This window comes from Podarcis melisellensis (genome assembly GCF_964234715.1).
Source record: "Podarcis melisellensis genome assembly, chromosome: 7".
In the NCBI taxonomy this organism is placed as follows: Eukaryota; Metazoa; Chordata; class Lepidosauria; order Squamata; family Lacertidae; genus Podarcis; species Podarcis melisellensis.
Window position 1 is genome coordinate 66,932,159 of NC_138539.1, and position 19,633 is coordinate 66,951,791.

Here is a 19,633-nt window from a genome sequence, read left to right on the forward strand (position 1 = left end):
CAGTTCAAAACAAATAACCTGACTGCCTCCATATGAGCTACTGAGCTCGTATAGAGATGGAGTTGGGGGAATTGATGCCAGCAAATAGTCTGGCTCCCAACTCCAGCATCACTTTGGGCAAAGCAACAGTTACCTGCAACACTGTGGTCTGACCTGCACCATTTCCCCAATGATGCTGCTTAGGGTGCTGAATTTTTCCAGATCATGGAGCTCAGTGCAGTTTGCCCTGAGTGGTAGGAACCCTTGAGGGTCTCTGGTCTTTGCTATCACCTGCTACCTAATCTTTTTTTTTAGCTGCAGGTGTTGGGGATGGGACCTTTTGCATGCAAACCATTGCTCTACCACGGGGCTATTGATGTTAGAATTCCTGCTCCATGATTGCAGTAATGGGATTTTTGTCTATCACATGACACTATATGTTTTGACTCCACAGAGTGGGAAGTGATGGAGACAGGATGTTTGTGTTACTGTGTTCCGTGAAGCTGGACTATTGTCCTTTGTTCTTTTTCTCTTTGCTGTCTGATGCTAGAGAGAGAGGGAGCCATGTTGCAGTCCTCTGTGTGTGTTTATATGTAAATAAAGTAGATTAGCCAAAATGCTGAGATCTGATACGCAAGCTGCGAAGACTCTGCGGATCCCTAAGTGTGCCAATGTCTGTTGGCATCGGTCGCTGTGATGTTCGGGATGAAGAAGGCTTATGAAGCTCCCGAACGAACGACCAGGAGGGAGAGAACATGCCAGTTGGGCATGTGTCTCTGCCAGGGTCCTACTCGAGTGTAGGATGAGCTCCTGATAATTATCCCATCCCCTAAGGGAGCAGGGGATGCAGAAAATGTGTCCTTGTAGGAGCCAGCAAGCTTATAGAAAAGCTGTTGTGATGGCGCACATGTGTCCCACTGCTCCTTCATACTGGTAGAGGCTATTTTTTTCCTGCTGGTTAAATGGCATAGCCAGTCGTATCTGCCCTACTCAGATCAAGAACTTAAGTCATGTAGGGCAAGTGTAGATTCCCACATCGCATCTTGAATCCTACTGTGCATTTCAATGACAAATATCTCTGTGAAGCTGTCGGTTGTACATGCTCATTTACAGGACCAGAGTTCCCCATAATATATACGCATAGCAGGGCATGATGGGTTACATACTATTTCGTTCTTCATGGGGGCATCGGGAACCCCAGCCATTTAAACACATGTGCACAGTGGGAGGGCTGTCTTGCCCTTTGAACATGGGTGCTTTTTCTAGCTAAAAGTGCCAAATCTGCTTCCTTTTCCTCTCTTTATGTCGGTTTTGGTTTATACGCTTAAGTTTTGGTGTCTTTGCAGAATAGTAGAACCACCCAGATTAATTGCTCCCTTTCCTTTCCTTTATTAGTTTCTCAGTCTGGCACTGTCAACTTACATCGTGAACAGTACTCGCAGTAGTCTTCACAACAAACAAGGCCTGCCTACAACAAATCAGATTATTAGCTGGACAACATTAGGTAAGCACTACTTTCCTTAACTGGGATTATCCTAGTCCGGCGTGTAAGACATGTATATAGACACACGTTTCCTGCTGTTTAAGAGTTTAACCTGAAGGGACATGTCCTTGACTGGCAGCAGCTGGTTCCAGAAAGGTAATGTTCTGTGATTATACATAAATGGAAGTATCCATAAGCACCATCCTGCAAAAAAAGAAAAAGAGAATATTAGCACTCTCTTCAAGCTCACATGAGCGATACTGATTTAGAAGTGGACTGGCGTTTGGAGATTAATAGCTCAGCCTGGCGTTAATGAGATGCATCATTAACTATTGTGGAGTTCAGATGCATAGCGTCGATGCTGCGAAAACTGGAACTGGAGGAATGCTTTTTGTTCTCTTCTTCCAGTTGATATTTTGCTCGGTGCCTCTTGCGATAAGGCAGGCTTCTTCCAGCCTCTAGGTCAGAGCTTTCCAAACTGTGTCACGAAACGTTAAGTGTGTTGGCTGCAGTGTGTAGGTATGTCGTGCTAATGCTCCCTGCGCTCCTCCTGGAGCTGGAAAGGGGTTAGTTTAACCTCCAGTTTGCTAGTAAAACTGAATTGCTGTGTCACGAAATGATGCATGTCTAAAAAGTGCGTCACCAGTATGAAAAGTTTGGAAGGCTCTGTTCTAGGTCTTTCAAGCTGTTTCTCTCTACAACCTAGCAGTTTGAAAGCACACCAGTGCAAGTAGATAAATAGGTACCACTGTGGTGGGAAGGTAAACAGCGTTTCTGTGCGCTCTGATTTCTGTCACGGTGTTCTGTTGCACCAGAAGCGATTTAGCCATGCTGGCCACATGACCCGGAAAGCTGTCTGTGGACAAACGCGGCCCCCTCGGCCTGAAAGCGAGATGAGTGCCGCAACCCCATAGTTGCCTTTGACTGGACTTAACTGTCCAGGGGTCCTTTACCTTTTACCTTTCAAGCTGTTTCTCCCTACATTCCGGCTTCGGCCCCGTTCATATATACATAGTCATTCCAGCACCAAAGTACTCCTTCAAGAGAAACAACTCAGGCATGCTTACTTCAATTGTCCAAATAAGCACGATTGAGCCTGGTGATATAAGGCTATTGGGTGGGTGGCGCAGAATCCCATGAAAAAAGTTGTATCCAAACTTGGCCACCTCTTTTCATGGGGTAAACTCGGAATCGTTGTAGCAGATGGTCTTTTTGTTTTGTTTTTGCTGTGTGGTGAATACTCCACTGCATTCAATTCAATGAGTGAGGAAAGAAACCATTTTCCTGCACCCTAGCTTCTAGGAATGTGAATGCAAACTACACAAGTCATACATTGCTCCCAAGCTTTGAGGGTCATTGAGGGGGGTATTCAAATATGTTGGTGGTGACGGATGATATTGTGTTTATTGCAGCTTCGTCCTTGGTAGTGCCGCTGCTAAGCCCGACATTTCTCTTCCTGAGGTTGCTGAGCATATTTCTTTCCCTGATGTCAACATACCTTCTGCTTAGTACAGGGTAATTCTCTCTCTACTTTATAAATGAAATTCCAGCATATATATTTTTTTGCTTTTCTCTTGCCTAAGCAATTTTAAAGTCATGTATTTTCATTTTGCCAGATTCTTGTCATTCTTCCATTGCATTTAACCAGTAAGACGCAAAGTTCCAGATGCTGCGTGCGTTTAAATCTCATTGCCGACGTCGTGGAATAAACATTTAGCCAGTGATTTGTATGACACTCTGAAACATTTTTCTGTAGCTCCTTTGATTGCATTGATTCATGAGAACACATATGGTAGCTAACACACACACAAACACACTCTGATTTCAAAATACAGTAGAAACCAGAAAGTAAAAAAGAGGAAGGAACAATCAGCACAGGGGGATCAAATAAAAAGAAGTGTTTGAATCATTCAGCTTTCACTTCTTATGATCTCCAACAGCATTTGGAGATAAACGACAATTCAATCCAAAATTTCTGAATTTGACACAGAAATTTGAAGAGATGAAATCCGTGCCACCAGCGATTACTTTTAAACCTATGCTTTTAAATAAAGCATCTTGGGGGTTGGTTGAAATATTATTACTAAAAGAAAAGGGCGGTGAATCCAAATGTAAAATAAAAGAAGTTTCCCCTAGTATTTCAAATGTAATAATAGAGTTGCATGGAATGTCACACTGAAGTTTATATTTTTAGCAAGCTGCAATCAATGCCCTTTCTTTTGTCATAGTATTTTAATACTGGAGGAACAATCGGTTCACTCTGTAAGTGTGTGTATGTGTTTTCTGAATGCATTCATCTTTTGACCACTATGAAATTGGCTTCCTGTAGTGGAAAAGAAGGCAGTCACCTTTGATGGCAGTAGCCTTTTGAATTTTTCAAGCATCCCGGCTTTCTGGGAACAACAAAAAGTGGCCATCTTGGTTCATTTCTCTGTAAAAATAATTTTGCCACATCCACAAAACGTAGCTCAAACAAAACAGCCAATTTCTAAGGTGACGATAAATTTCTGAGGCTGATACATAGTACTTGCCAGTTTACTAGAAGCCGACTTGAAGGTAACAATTTCAAATGAGGAGAGAATTGCCAAGTAAGGGCAATATTTCTTCCAACTGTTTGGCATTTTCTGTATTAATCAGAACAATATGCAAGTAACGTGTATTTGGAGAGCTCAGCTTGACTGTGGCCAACACAGTTGTTGAACAAGTTGCCAAACCACCGTCCACACACAAACCACACACAAACACCCAACCTAGTAGCATTTGTTATGGAAGGGTGGTAAAGGCAAAATAAATTCGATGTCTGGGTTGCTTTTTTTAAATTTCACATGTATTTTGATGTAGATATGAAGCACTTTTCCCCCTGGCGTTGGCTTTGTTGATGTTTGTGTGGATAAATATGGAACAAGAAGCAGTACAACGTTACGGCATTTCACCAAAGCCAAAGGTAACCCTTATTTTCATCGTAGGTAGATACCACTTAGACATTTAGTTACTGGGCACTAACTTTGATTAGACTTCATTGCTTCTGGTGTGTGTTGTCTTCTAGGCATTATTTGGCTAGGCATTATTATTCTCAAATAAAAGAAAAGGATTCTTAACTAGCGTGGTCCAAAAGGGTCATGGACCAGGGAGTGTTGATGCAAAATCCCAAGTACCAGCAGCCATTTCCACTAGGCAGATGCAAACTGATACCCATAAATCCTCAAATCTTACCATATGTTTAAAATTGATGGGTGGAAGTGGGAAAGGCCCAGTGATTTTAAACCCACATTTTAGGCCAGGCATAGGCAAACTCGGCCTGCCAGATGTTTTGGGACTACAACTCCCATCATCCCTAGCTAACAGGACCAGTTGTCAGGGATGATGGGAGTTGTAGTCCCAAAACATCTGGAGGGCTGAGTTTGTCTATGCCTGTTTTAGGCTGTGGTCATGTAGCATTCAGGTTGGCTGCAGGGATGAAGACAGCACAGGCAGATCCCATAAAATTCAATGTACCCCACTGGCACAAAGTCCCTAGCAGCTACACCGAGAAACTAGAGCAGGTGTGGAGAGCCTTTGGTCCTCCTGATGCTGCTGGACTACAACTCCCATCAGCCCCAGCAAGCATGATGGGAGTTGTGGTTCAGCAATATTTGTCCTTCTTCAATAAAGGGCGGGGGGAAAGGGAGACCAGAACAAGGTATTTTAATGCCAGCACCATCACAAAAGTGTCTGTGGAGGGAATACAGTGGTACCTCGGGTTAAGTACTTAATTCGTTCCGGAGGTTGGTTCTTAACCTGAAGCACCACTTTAGCTAATGGGGCCTCCTGCTGCCGCCACACCGCCAGAGCACAATTTCTGTTCTCATCCTGAAGCAAAGTTCTTAACCCGAGGTACTACTTCTGGGTTAGCGGAGTCTGTAACCTGAAGCGTATGTAACCCGAGGTACCACTGTACAGGTATATTGATTGAAAATGTATTTTATTGTCACTTTTGAATAAATGTTTTTTGAATTTTTTTCAAAGCAATATCTGGAGGGCCAAAGGTTCCCCACACCTGAACTAGCACCTAGGAGAATGACAGAAACCAAACCATGCTTACTCTCTCTGGAGCTAGCTCAGTTTGCTCTGCAGTAACCTGGCTGAGTGCTATTATCCAGTTGAGTGCTCTAATGTGGGAGCAATGGAAATAAGAAGTTATTAGGTGCTATGCTGTCAATCCACATAAATCAACACTGCACCAGAGGGAAGGAATTAACCGGCAGTCGCGAATACGGCACCTCCGTTGCTTCCCGCTGTAGCTCACTAGAGGAGAATGCTTCAGCTGCAAAATCACCTTTTTTCTGAATTATGAAAATATGTCTCCTTCCAGGACGTTTGGGGAAAAACAGGAAGAAATAAGAGAGCAAATGGAAAGTTCGGGGAGTTATTTCCTTACCTAAGGCAGCAGAAGCATTTCCACTTGATCATCCTGCTCGAACGATAACTTTATTGAGAGTCATTAAAGTGTAATAAAACTGTTGGGGAAGATGCTTTCGTAGCAACAGACATGGGCTTCTCTGAAGGAATAACTCTTTAAATTCTCATTTGCTCCCCGGAAAATATACCTTTAATATCAACAGGATAGCAGCTGACATTGTGGCATTGATTTGTCTTCTCTCTTTTATAGCTTGCTGCTCTCAGCTTTTCATACACTAATGATCTAACACAGTTCCGAAAACTTCATTTGGATGACGTCCGGCGATCTTTTTTCTTCGTATCCTTTTTCTACCTTGAGTGAAGGCCTGGTTGAAATGCGATGGGTTGGCTTTTCATTTCCTCTGAAAAAGCAAAATCTTGGTTTCTTTTTTTTTAAAAAAATAATTTTTATTAATTTTCAATACATCACACTCATACACATTTTATCTGATTTTAACAAAATTCAAATTTTGGTCTTCCTTCGGCTTCTCTGGTAATCATCCATTTTTACCATTCAATAAACATTTCTTTCATTATATTGCCATTTATCTTCCCTCATTTTTTCTATTTCCTTTAAACAATACCTCTTAGAGTTTTACAGTGCTTTTTGAAACCCCACTAGCGTTGTATGTACCTCACATATATTTTTCAGATATTCTACAAATTTCCCCCAATCTTCAATGAACTTTTGGTTTCGAGTATATCTTATTTTCCCGGTCAGTTTATCAAGTTCCGAATAGTCCGTTAGTTTCATTCTCCATTCTTGGATTGTCGGTATTTCCTCTTGTTTCCATTTTTGGGCTAAAAATCTTGGTTTATTAGGATGGGCCTGGCTTGGAATTGCTAGTGGATAATTTTACAAGCAAAGTACTTATCAATGGGACAGGAAGCATACATGTGGCCTAGGACCCACATACCTACGGGACCGCCTCCCCTGGTATGCCCCGCAGATGACCTTAAGGTCCACAAATGACAACATTTTGGAGGTCACAAGTCACAAGGTGGTTAGATTGGTCTCAACTAGGGCCCAGGGCCTTTTCAGTACTGGCCCCGACTTGGTGGAACGCTCTGTCACAAGAGACTAGGGCCCTGCGGGACTTGACAGCTTTCCGTAGGGCCTGCCAGACAGAGCTGTTCCGCCTGGCCTTTGGTTTGGACTCTGTCTGACACTTATGTTTCCCTCCCCTTATGGTTTTGATCTATGGGCTACTTTTAAAATGAAGCTGCATTTTAAATTGCATTTTAACCTGTATTTTAAATTGGTTCCCCCCCCCCCATTATGTTTTTACTGTAATTTTACTGGTGGTAGCTGCCCTGAGCCTGGCTCCGGCCAGGGAGGGTGGGGTATGAATAAAATTTATTATTTATTATTATGAGGAATGAAAGTTTGCATAATAATGCCGTTGTTGTTGCATTGAGCCAATATACTCTGCCCAGTTTTTAAAATTAAAATCTTAAAATTTTAAAACGATATCCAGAAAAGCTTCCCAGTTAGGACTTGTTATTGGCCTTTGGTTAACCTGATTTTCCATGAGTTGATTCATACTGCATATATTTAGCATTCTGGCACTTTTGTGGTTTTGTGTTTTTCGTCTCCCTCTTGTCTTACACAGAAATTGTAGGTATGAATCTCAGAAGAAGAGTTTTGCTCGCTATATCATTGGGCCATTAAACACTTCTGAGAAGTACATGCTTTGGATTTCTTTATTTGCAGTTATGCAGGGCTCAGCAAATTTTTTTCAGCAGGGGTCCACTCAGACCTTGTGGGGGACTGGACTGTATTTTGAAAAAAAAAATGAACATATTCCTATGCCCCACAAATAACCCAGAGATGCATTTTAAATAAAAGAGATGCATTTTACTCATGTAAAAACACGCTGATTCCTGGACCGCCGCAGGCCGGATTTAGAAGGCGATTGGGCCGGATCTGGCCCCTAGTTTGCCTACCCATGCAGTTATGCTTTCCTAACAGTGAGAAAGCTGCATTAATATATAGAGTGGGGGGACAATTTCAAAGCTTTGCAGGGATGCATATACGTGACGTCTTTATATATGCATCTAAAAACTGAGGCTTGGGATTTAGGAGAAGGCAGTAAAGATCTTTCTGACTCCTGTTTCCCTTAAAAATTTTTTAGTAAACATCAGCTACAGGTAGAGTTTAGGTTGTTACCTGAATGCTGAATCTAACAAGGTCTTGTTGAACAAACAAATGGGACCTGCTTTCACCCTGTTAAAATTTGAGTAGTCCTACCCCTTTTCTTACTTTTCCTATTGGACAATGGAAACTGATCAATCAGAACAGTTATGCTTTAAGAATAGTTTGGTTACCCAACTACCGTTCACCTGACATGTTAAAAACCACGTGACTCTAACACAATGCAAGATGGGGGGAAAAGGAATGAGCAGATGTTGCTATATAAAATTGGCTATTACATACACAGGCTTTGTCTTCCTGAAAGATGGGCTGCCAATAATATTTAATCTACCCATTAATTGTGATTGAGACAAAGGCATCTATTTGGATGTCTATTCAAAAAAATGTTCTAAAGGCCTTTGCAAGCATTATTCCTCACTTCTCACCTCCCATGCACAGCTTGGTGTGTTCTGGATATTTTTACCATTATCTTATACCTGTGGTGCAAAGTTGTCATTGGGAATGCTTATACCACTAGCATGTGAAAGAAGTGTGACCGTTTGCTCAATAAGGAGCATGTTGTGTTTTCCTTAGCCCTACCCAGGTTTTCTTCCAAGTGACAGCCTTTTTCGGTACTGGAAACATAGCTTCTGTGAACAGGTAACTATTGTGAACTATGTCTAGAGAAGCTGGAAGGGGAATTCCATAAGTGGGGTGCCACAACAGAGAAGGCCCTGCCCTATGTCACTACATAATGGATTTCTCTTGGCAGTCAAGTAGCACCGTCCTGCCACATCTTAACATATGAGTAGCCTGATACAGAGTGTCTGGAGGTGGTTGGAGGATGGATGGCAGCTAACAGATTGAGGTTGAATCCTGACAAGACAGAAGTACTGTTTTGGGGGGTCAGGAGGCGGGCAGGTGTGGAGGATTCCCTGGTCCTGAATGGGGTAACTGTGCCCCTGAAGGACCAGGTGCGCAGCCTGGGAATCATCACAGCTTTCCATGGAGGCACAGGTCAAATCTGTGTCCAGGGCAGCTGTTTACCAGCTCCATCTGGTACGCAGGCTGAGACCTTATCTGCCTGCGGACTGCCTCACCAGAGTGGTGCATGTTCTGGTTATCTCCCGCTTGGACTACTGCAATGCGCTCTACGTGGGGCTGCCTTTGAAGGTGACCCAGAAACTACAACTAATCCAGAACGCGGCAGCTAGACCTACATTGGCTCCCAGTACGTTTCCGAGCACAATTCAAAGTGTTGGTGCTGACCTTTAAAGCCCTAAACGGCCTAGGTCCTGTATACCTGAAGGAACGTCTCCACCCCCATTGTTCTACCCGGACACTGAGGTCCAGCACCGAGGGCCTTCTGGCGGTTCCCTCACTGTGAGAAGCCAAGTTACAAGGAACCAGGCAGAGGGCCTTCTCGGCAGTGGCACCCTCCCTGTGGAACGCCCTCCCACCAGATGTCAAAGAGAACAACAACTACCAGAATTTTAGAAGACATCTGAAGGCAGCCCTGTTTAGGGAAGCTTTTAATGTTTGATGCATTTCAGTATTTTAATATTTTTTTGGAAGGCGCCCAGAGTGGCTGGGGAAGCCCAGCCAAATGGGCAGGGTATAAATTATTATTATTATTATTATTATTATTATTATTATTATTATTATACAGTGGGAAACTCTACTTTAGATATCTAGTTCCCAAGTTGCAAAGGACTCCACAAGTGCCTTGAATTTGGTACAGCAACATATTGGTAGCTAGTGCATCTCCTTAAGATACAGCGCCTCGTGAGTCTAGCATGTTGAACCACTTATCACCCCCAGCACCTGGCCGAAGCTTCTGGATCATCTTCAAGGGCAGCCTGACATACAGGTGCATTGCAGCAATCCAGCAGAAAGGTCACCAGAACAAGGGTATCTCATGAGATGTTCTTCATGAAGCAACAGCAGAAAGTTGCTATGCAAGTACCAACAGAGCAGTAGGGTATTTTTTTTACTCTTGGCAGCCTGTTTAAAATAACTCTTTGTCTGTCCAAGTACTGACCTGTTGTGAAAGCAAACGGAGGGTGGGAAACATTTCGTAAAACAAAAGGTGCTGCAGAAATAAAACTTTATAGCAATAAGTAGCATCCAAGAACTGTTTGCTTGTAATGTAAAAAACTAGAGGCAGCCTATAAAACTAGGAGCCGTGTGACTTGAAAGGTCGCTGCATGATGATTCAAATGTTGATTGTAAGGGGATGGGAAAACTCCTGTTTCCTAGTAGAACATATTACTTGCAGAAAATACATAATGTTTGTTTTGGTTTCATTCTTGGTCTCTAGTTTTGATCCAACTTCAGTCCATTGCTTCTTGACTGTGTTCAGCCCTTTCCTGATGGGAGCCTTGCTGTTGTGGAAGGTTAGTAATCGCACCTTTAGGGAAGGATGTGATCACAATTTTTCAATTCTAACTTAACTGTTCCTGCACAAATAGCCTATCTGCTCTTGTAAGACTTCTTAAATGCAAAATGCCACAAACACACACACACACACAGAGGAACCTCTGTTTTCAAATGTAATCCGTTCCAGAAGACTGTTTGGCTTCCCAAACATTTGAAAACCGAGGATCAATGGGCTGGCTGCAAAGTAAATATGAAAAACGCGTTTCGGAAGCCGTTCGACTTCCGAGGAACGTTAAAAAATATATATTCATGAGCTGTAAGGCAAGCTAAATAAAGTAAGTCATAGACTCATAGAATCGTAGAGTTGGAAGGACCCTATAGATCATCTAAGTCCAACCTCCTGCAATGCAGGACTACTCTGCTGTCCCATACGGGGACCAAACCTGCAACCTTGGTATTATCAACACCATGCTCTATCCAACTGAGCTATCCAGGATGGCGGATGGTCCTACTGAAATAAGCAGAATTCCATATGAAACCTTGTTTGTTGCTGCTGCTCGTTGAAATAAATGATGATGATTGCCCTGGGGTGGCCATCTTTTTCTCCCACCACCCGCCATGGAAATCCCTGGGAGGAGGGTTGTTATCCATGGCAGGGGCTTCTATGATCACATTTGAACATATGCATGGTGGTTGTGGCAGCAGTCAAGCTTTCTAGCAGCCGTGGAGTACTTGTTACTTGTGAAAAGACCCTATATTCTGAAGGCAGTCCTGGGACCACTGTGTAAACCTGTAACTAATGGGTTGCAAATTTTATTGTTAGTTTTTTTTATTATTTATTGAATTTATATACTGCCCTATACCTGGAGGTCTCAGGGCTGTTCACAGCACAAAATCAAAATACACTGGTACCTTGGGTTACAAACACTTTGGGTTACAAACTCCGCTAACCCGGAAGTAGTACCTCAGGTTACAAACTTCGCCCCAGGATGAGAACGGAAATCGTGCGCCGGCAGCAGAGAGAGGCCGCATTAGCGAACGTACGCCTCAGGTTAAGAACGGTTTTGGGTTAAGAACGGACCTCCGGAACAAATTAAGTTCATAACCTGAGGTACCACTATATAAAACCACAATACATATATATATAATCAAAATAAAAACAACAACCTAATTCGTTCCGGAGGTCCGTTCTTAACCTGAAACTGTTCTTAACCTGAAGCACCACTTTAGCTAATGGGGCCTCCTGCTGCTGCCGTGCCGCCGAAGCACGATTTCTGTTCTCATCCTGAAGCAAAGTTCTTAACCCGAGGTATTATTTCTGGGTTAGCGGAGTCTGTAACCTGAAGCGTATGTAACCTGAAGTGTATGTAACCTGAGGTACCACTGTATTGCAGGGGATGGTGACATTGGAAGCTACCAAAGTTTCATTGCTAAGAAGAGCAGTAAAGGCAGACAAAATACTGGCAATCTTTCTCGGCAATATGAAGTCGAGAACGTGCCCCAGAAGTTCCTCAGCAGGCAAATTTTTATGGGAAGTGTTCCGTGAAGGTAGAATAATTTGAAGAGCCCTGGCATAACACAGTAGTTTATTTCTAAAATATATACCGCTGTATTAGAATTGTAACAAGGACTATTAATATTCTGATTGCAATGCACAGAACCTACAGGGCCATGACTGAAGGCAACAGGTCTGTTAACTAGATAAAATGTTTGCATTCAAAACGATGGATTTTGTAAAGCCAACCTCAAGATGTGCTTGACTGTCTCTTTGAATACTAGCTATGTTAATTTGTGGCTGTTGGTTGTTTTTTGTTTTCTGCGGTATTTCAATTAGCTTAATGTAATTCCGTGTCCTCAACAGATTGTAATCCCTTTTGTTCTTGTGTCATGTGCCTTTGAAGCTGTTCAAGTCACAACGCAGCTATCCTCAAAAAGGTACAGTAAACACTTTTACCGAAGCAGCCGTTGCTTGGGGGTTCATTGGGGTGCACGGAGTAAACTGTCTGCAGCTATTTCTTTGTAAATCCCTGCAGCGAGTACAATTATTCTTCATTCACTGTGTTCAAGCTTTATCAAATCTCCGACTATTAAAAAAACGCTTTTTAAAAAGCTGGTAGTGACTTGAGTTCCTGTTTGCATCTATTTCACATACAGGGCTGGCACTGCCATTCAACAGAGTGAAGCAACTGCAGATCTTCAGTTGTTTATTATTATTATTATTATTATTATTATTATTATTATTATTATTATTACTATTACTACAAGGGAAAAGAAGATTTATTTGGGGGGAATTTGCTTCTGTACCCCCAGGCTGGAAAATGTCTTGGGCCAGCCCTGTTCCATGGATGCTGAGCTATAGATCTGATACTTGCAGCCCACTACCATAATTGGTATTTCCTTTACAACATTATGCTCTTTGTCTTATATATGCTACAGCTGTGCATAGCTCTTAAGTTACGCAAAGTAAAGAATAGTTCAATGTTTATTGAAGGTTCTTGCTGCTGTCACTGCTATTGATCATGTGAACCCATAAACGATGAAGGTTCTATGGTTGACTTCCATCCGTCCTATGGTTTTGGTTTTTACTGTGGCAATCACACAGAGTCCCCAGACATTTCACTGTCTATTGATCCCTGTGCCACCACCCAGGCCCTACCTGGTACAATACTGAGTCCAGTCAGGTTTAAATTGGAACATAAACTTCTGTTTATTTATTGCAGTGTAACAAGCGTGTGGTTTCATAAACGGTATCGGTCCATTACAATCATGGGGTGCCTATCCAGACCTATAACTTCCACTACTGCTCTCACTCACTAAACCACCTCTCAGATATTTACTTGTCTTCCTAGCTCCTAACTGTTCCTGACTCAGCTTATTTCGCTACACTAACTCAACCTACCCACAAACTCTTTCACAATTCACTCCCACTCCAACCAACCTCCCAACGAACTCCTCCCTAGGCCCCTCCCAGAGCTGGTTTTATACTCCCTCTGACTCCACCCCCTGGGTTCTGATTGGGTAACTTGTTTAACTAATTCACCTCCAGCACTCTCATATGTTAACATCACAGGCGTCTGTCTGTCTCTAGAGATGATGGAGTGTGCCTCTGGGGGTGAAGTCAAACCGCTGCATTTGCAGCACCGAAGTGACTTCCCTAGGGCACAAGAACCTGGGCAGTGTGTATGCAGGTATTGGGCTGCCCAGATGACAAGACCCACCCACCCCCTTGGCCCCATTGATGTGGTCCAAAGGAGAGCAGAACAATACATTTGGCAGGAGTTGCCGAAGTAGGCTACACAGCACCATCCAACCACCTTAGGGACTCCACTCCAAACGGCCCTATTAGTTGATGGGTATATGTATTTGCCTCTATGTAAAGGTAAAGGGACCCCTGACCATTAGGTCCAGTCGTGACCGACTCTGCGGTTGCGGCGCTCATCTCGCTTTACTGGCCGAGGGAGCTGACGTACAGCTTCCAGGTCATGTGGCCAGCGTGACTAAGCCACTTCTGGCGAACCAGAGCAGCGCACGGAAATGCCGTTTACCTTCCCGCCGGAGTGGTACCTATTTATCTACTTGCACTTTGTTGTGCTTTCGAACTGCTAGGTTGGCAGGAGCAGGGACCGAGCAACAGGAGCTCACCCTGTCGCGGGGATTCGAACCACTGACCTTCTGATCTGCAAGTCCTAGGCTCTGTGGTTTAACCCACAGCTCCACCCGCATCCCATACTTCTATGGGGTCGCTGTTAAAAGTTTTGCCAGTAATTTTAATGACATGGTGATATCCAGCTGTGCATCTGCTTTGCAAAGCCAACTAAGCTTGTAAGCTAATCTGCAGGAACTGGATTTGTCAAATTTATAATGATCTTGTAAGGTATAATTAATTTACCAAGCTGACGCTTGGATCACGTGGCCAGATTCTGCTTTTTTTTCGGAGGGGGATCATTTGTTAGAAGCCACCGTAATAGTCTTGCTCTGTGCTATGGAATAGCACATTTTAATGAAATTTCACACTGTAACTGATAGCGCACTTCTAATTATAATTCTTTACAATTAAATTATTATTACAGTTAATGGCCCATCTCCCTGCTACTAGGTCAGCTGTTTGCAGCGTTGTTTCAGTGCAAGCCGCTAGCAGAGCCAGTCATTAGCAGTTTAGAGCGGCGTTCATGTGGCCTAATATTTCAATCACTTAATGAAAAATAAAGATAATGAAAAAGTCTTTAGCTGTATTTCACTTTGCTTGTTCATAGTCCATTTCGTTCCCTGAAATGTGCTTTCCCAAACACAAATGATCTTGTATACCAAAGAGTTGGATAACTAGTTTCTTGTGCCTCGAGGCTAAGTGGAACTCAACACTCAGCCATTCGTGAACTTGATGGAGGGTGTCTCTATCAGTTATTGGGGCACAAAAGAGAGTGGCTGCCTTATCAACCTGGAACAAATATAAATGAAAAGGTTTAGGGAGACCATTAAGAACTGCCTTGGTTCTCTTGGGAAATATTAGAGTTGTGAGCCAGAACTTGTCTCCCTGAGTGGTAGGGAGACTCAGAAAGAGTCCTTTCTGAGAGGATTTGCAAGGGCTCTGGCTCAGCTGCTTATAGGTTGAACCACTGGGGCCATTTTCAGTTGCAAATGAGAGACCTGAAAGTCAATAATAATAATAATTTTATTATTTGTACCCTACGCTGCTGACTGGATTGCCCCAGCCACTCTGGGCAGCTTCCAGCATATATAAAAACATAACAAAACATTAAAAAGCATCCCTATGCAGGGCTGCCTTCAGATCATCTTCATCATCATCACTATCATTTTATTATTTATACCCCTTCCATCTGGCTGGGTTTCCCCAGCCTCTCTGGACAGCTTACAGCATATCTAAAAACACAATGTCTTCTAAAGGCTATATAGTTACTCATCTCCTTGACATCTGATGGGAGGGCCTTGCCACAGGGTGGGTGCCACTACCGAGAAGGCCCTCTGCCTAGTTCCCTGTAGCTTCACTTCCCGCAGCGAGGGAACCGCCAAAAGAATCTCAGAGCTGGACCTCAGTATCTGTGCTGACTTCAGGTACACAGGGCCTGAAGTCAGGCAAAATAATGCAAAGCGCTGCTCTAAAGCATTTCTAATATTAACTTTTTGCCATCACATTTGTATCTTCCAAGGAACTCTGGGCAGTATAGATAGGACTCTCCCTGCTTCTCTAAATACCTTAGACTACATTAGGCTGGATTTCTGCGTTCATTTCCTAACTTAATACAGCCCTTATTACACACACTTACCTACCTGGAATTATTAGCATCGACTTCCAGCTAAGCTCAACCACGTTTTCAAAGATATAAGCCTAAAGCTGCAGCAGTAAAATAAAATGTCTTGGGTTTGTTTGGTATAGTGCACCATGTTGGCCAGGATGGGGTTTTGTTTTGCCCAAAGTAACTGATTTGGTAATGGCCACAGAACCCAGCTTTGTAAGAGGGGCTTTGCTTTCAACATGCAGGTTTCTAATCCCTAAAGCTGTGGAAATCACCTTCACAGCAGGTGTGGTGAGTGGTTAGAGCCGCCTTTCAGACCTTTCAGACTACAATTCCCATCATCCACAGCCACCACAGCTGGAAGGCACCTGGCTAGCAAAGGCTGGATTCGAACATTGGACAAAGAGTAGGAATACCCCGTTTCTTACCTCACAGGAGGGCTTTTGCGAGCATAAAGTATGGCAGGTAGTGAGGGAGAAAACGATTCACACAGCCTTGAGCTCCTTGGAGGAAATGTAAGATATTACTAGGGGGGCAGGAATAAACCTTGAAAAACGTGTGAGCAGTGCTTTGTGACATGTTGGAAATACAGAGAAGTTTAGCAGGGCCACCAGCTAAGCTCTCAGTGCTTTTCTGTTCCTCGTGAGCAGCAGATACAGAATGAAAAATTCAATAATTAGCGTGTTTTCTTTTTTCTTTTAAACTCAGTATGCCCTCAGCGTTGTATTACATTTCCAGAAGCTACCTTGAGAAGGCTCTGTCCTGAAAGGTGACTTATCAATCCTGCTGTTAAATAGAATAACAAAGGCTTCCACATAATTCGCTCTGTGAGCAACTGTAGGGAAATGGCCTTCCTTTTAAGCTTGCCTTAATACAGAATTTTCATCCCTCCTCCTTAGTTAGCCCAGGATGTGTATATCCCTGGTAACCTAAGACACATAATTCCAATAAAACAGATGAAAGGAGAACTGAACTGTACCTCTGTAACGCTTTTTGTCATATTATTGGGATTCTACGAAGCTTTGTTGTTGCACTGCTGAACTATGAATTATGGTCTTCCTCTGACATACTGTCTCTCTCTCTCTCTTTTCCCCCCTCCAGGCTTTTTCTCATTGTTCTTGTGATTTCAGACATCATGGCTTTGGTAAGCTACTGTCGGACATTCTGTACAAATAAGATCAAAACCCAGAGAGCTCTGCTAATTCAATCAAGAGAAATCTGAATTAGTTTCAGACTTCAAAGTTTCTGGAACTAGGGCAGGGAACTGAACTGAAACCCCACATAAATTGCAGATGGAAATCCCTCCCTCCCCCACAAACCCCCTTTTCACAATCCTTTGTACATCATCTAATGAATGCATCAGAAGAGACATCATCTTTATTACTTCAGTTCTTCCACAGAGCTATTTTTAAGTTAGCGGTGCTTGGTTTTCACGTATTTCATACTGAATGTTCAAGCCTGTGAGTGAAAAGGGAATGCTAGATGCACCTGGGTGCCCAGTTTAATTTTTCTTCCTTTTCTTCCCTGCCTTCAGAACAAAAGAAAAATATGTCATGGTCTGCCTTAATTTTTCAAGAGAGATGCCTGAATTACCAGACAGGAAGGGACACAAACACACACGCACACACACACACACACACACACACACACACACACACAGAGTTAAGCGTGGGGGAAGAGCATATTTCAGTATCCATCCTATAATTTCAGAACCAGAGTTTATTAAAATCAAAACTGCTCTCTTTTTTTAATAGAGAAAGGGGGGGAAATGTCACGCAACTCTTCCCCGAAAGCCATTTTTGTTGGCTGTAACACAATTTACACTTTATGACATGGCTGGAAGGGATGTGTCTCTAAAGCAGTAAGGGGAAAGGCCTGCTATTCTTCTGAGATTTTGCTTCCCACATCTCTTACCCTTCCCTGAGGACTTACTTGAAGTGACACCACCTCCTGCTTTTGTTCTGTCACAACACCTCCTGCTTTTGTTGTGTCACTTACTTCCTGGAGCTGCTGCCATCGGAGAAATGTGTCTAAGTGCTAGACATCCAAGGCAGTCATAATTTTAATTATAGAGTAATTAGGAAGGGGGGAGTGTTAAAGAAAATGTGATTAGGAAGGGGGGAGTGTTAAAGAAAAAAATAAATCTGCATTTCCAGTCTGGGTCCCATTCTGAGATGTTTCCTCTCTCCGTCATAATAAATAAATTGCCAGAATTGCATGGGGAAATTGCCTGACCTGAATCAGTTCAGGTGTTTCCTAAGGCCCAAACTACACACTGCTAAAACCAAGGCAATTACTCCTTCATATATTGCCAATTCAGAACGGGATATTTATTGTGTTGTTGTTTTGTGGGAGGAATTGTGGAAATGACCATTTGGCAGTTAGAAAACGACTCTGCAGCCCAGAGGCCTGGCTCAGAGTTGAGAAATGGTTTCGTGTCACAGTTAACAACATTTCGCTCTCTGAATTTGCCGTGTGCAAAGTGTAATTAATTGTAAGAGATGTAAATAGTTTTATCGTTTTGTTCTCATGGTGTCTTTTTAGTGCCCTACTATATTTTTATGTTGTAAATTGCCTTGAACGGTGTTCTCCAAATGGACAGACATTATTGCAAGATATTTGCAGCCATTGATGGGAGTCCATCTCTACAGCATTGCAAACAGAGCAGTCTTTGCTTCTTCCCCTAGTGCTGCTGCAGGAGATGTGGCAGATTGCACTGTATGCATGACTTTGGGTAGCTCCTTAATTGTGCATAAAGGTAAAGGGACCCCTCACCATTAGGTCCAGTCGTGGCTGACTCTGGGGTTGCGGCGCTCATCTCGCTTTATTGGCTGAGGGAACTGTCATACAGCTTCCGGGTCATGTGACTAAGCCACTTCTGGCGAACCAGAGCAACACACGGAAATGCCGTTTACCTTCCCGCCGGAGCGGTACCTACTTATCTACTTGCACTTGAGATGCTTTTGAACTGCTAGGTTGGCAGGAGCTGGGACTGAGCAATGGGAGCGCACCCCGTTGCAGGGATTCGAACCGCCAACCTTCTGATCGGCAAGTTCTAGGCTCTGTGGTTTAACCCACACTGCCACCCGTGTCCCTAAGTGTGCATAGGGTTTTACATTATTGGTGTAACCAGTAACCATTTAGAACATGATGCATGACACATTCCCACCTCTGCAAGCTGGAACCAGCAAATTGTGTTGGAGAACCTGGGTGTGATCAAAATGTGGGCTTTCCCCCCTTTCTTTCTAGACATTGCTAGGGAGGTACAGGGAAGAGACCACAAGTTGCTGCTCTCAGCAATAGCCCACACACACCTTGTAACAACTACAGTGGTACCTCTTGTTATGAATGCTTCTGGTTACACACGCATTGGGTTACGAGCTCCGCTAACCCCAGAAGTATTTGCTCCTGGTTGTGACCTTTGCCCCAGGATGCGAGTGGAAATCGCAGGCCGGAGGCACACGTGCAGCAGGAGGCGCCATTAGTGAAAGCACGTCTCAGGTTGAGAACGGTTTCTGGTTACGAACGGACCTCCGGAACGGATTAAGTTCATAACCAGAGGTACCACTGTACCTTGGCTCAGAGAGTTCATAGCACAGCAGGAATTTGAACCTAGCCCTCTCCTCTTCAAGTCCACTTCCTTAATTGCTTGTATCCTGACATGTTTGTTGTTTGGTTAAACATTCTCTGATGAAGCCAGGTCACCTTTTACTTCAAGAATTAAATGCCCCCAAATGAACGCCTGAAACATGCGTTTGAGTCTTGTGATTCTCATTGTGCAACGTTTATTTACCAAACAACATGGTGTTCTTTGTTTTTCTCTCTCACCTTAGCACTTCTTCTTTCTGGTTAAAGATTATGGAAGCTGGCTGGATATTGGAACAAGGTACAAAGCATGCGCTTTCCCCATCCCCCCTCCTGCCCTGCTTTTCCTTCTTCTTTAGCTGTAACACTGCCTCTAAAATAAAC

General features: G+C 43.3%; 1 protein-coding gene across 5 annotated transcripts in view; it reads left to right on the forward strand.

Annotated features, from left to right (window-relative positions):
* PIGN (phosphatidylinositol glycan anchor biosynthesis class N) overlaps positions 1–19,633 on the forward strand; it is an 80,768-nt gene that overhangs the window by 50,523 nt on the left and 10,612 nt on the right. For all 5 annotated transcript variants that reach the window (XM_081918174.1, XM_081918173.1, XM_081918171.1 and 2 more), the window contains 9 exons: positions 1,375–1,483; positions 2,875–2,977; positions 4,304–4,406; positions 6,111–6,197; positions 8,638–8,693; positions 10,354–10,429; positions 12,274–12,347; positions 16,766–16,808; positions 19,498–19,550. In XM_081918174.1, coding sequence (XP_081774300.1) covers positions 1,375–1,483; positions 2,875–2,977; positions 4,304–4,406; positions 6,111–6,197; positions 8,638–8,693; positions 10,354–10,429; positions 12,274–12,347; positions 16,766–16,808; positions 19,498–19,550 — 704 coding nt within the window. The remainder of the gene's footprint in view (positions 1–1,374; positions 1,484–2,874; positions 2,978–4,303; positions 4,407–6,110; positions 6,198–8,637; positions 8,694–10,353; positions 10,430–12,273; positions 12,348–16,765; positions 16,809–19,497; positions 19,551–19,633) is intronic.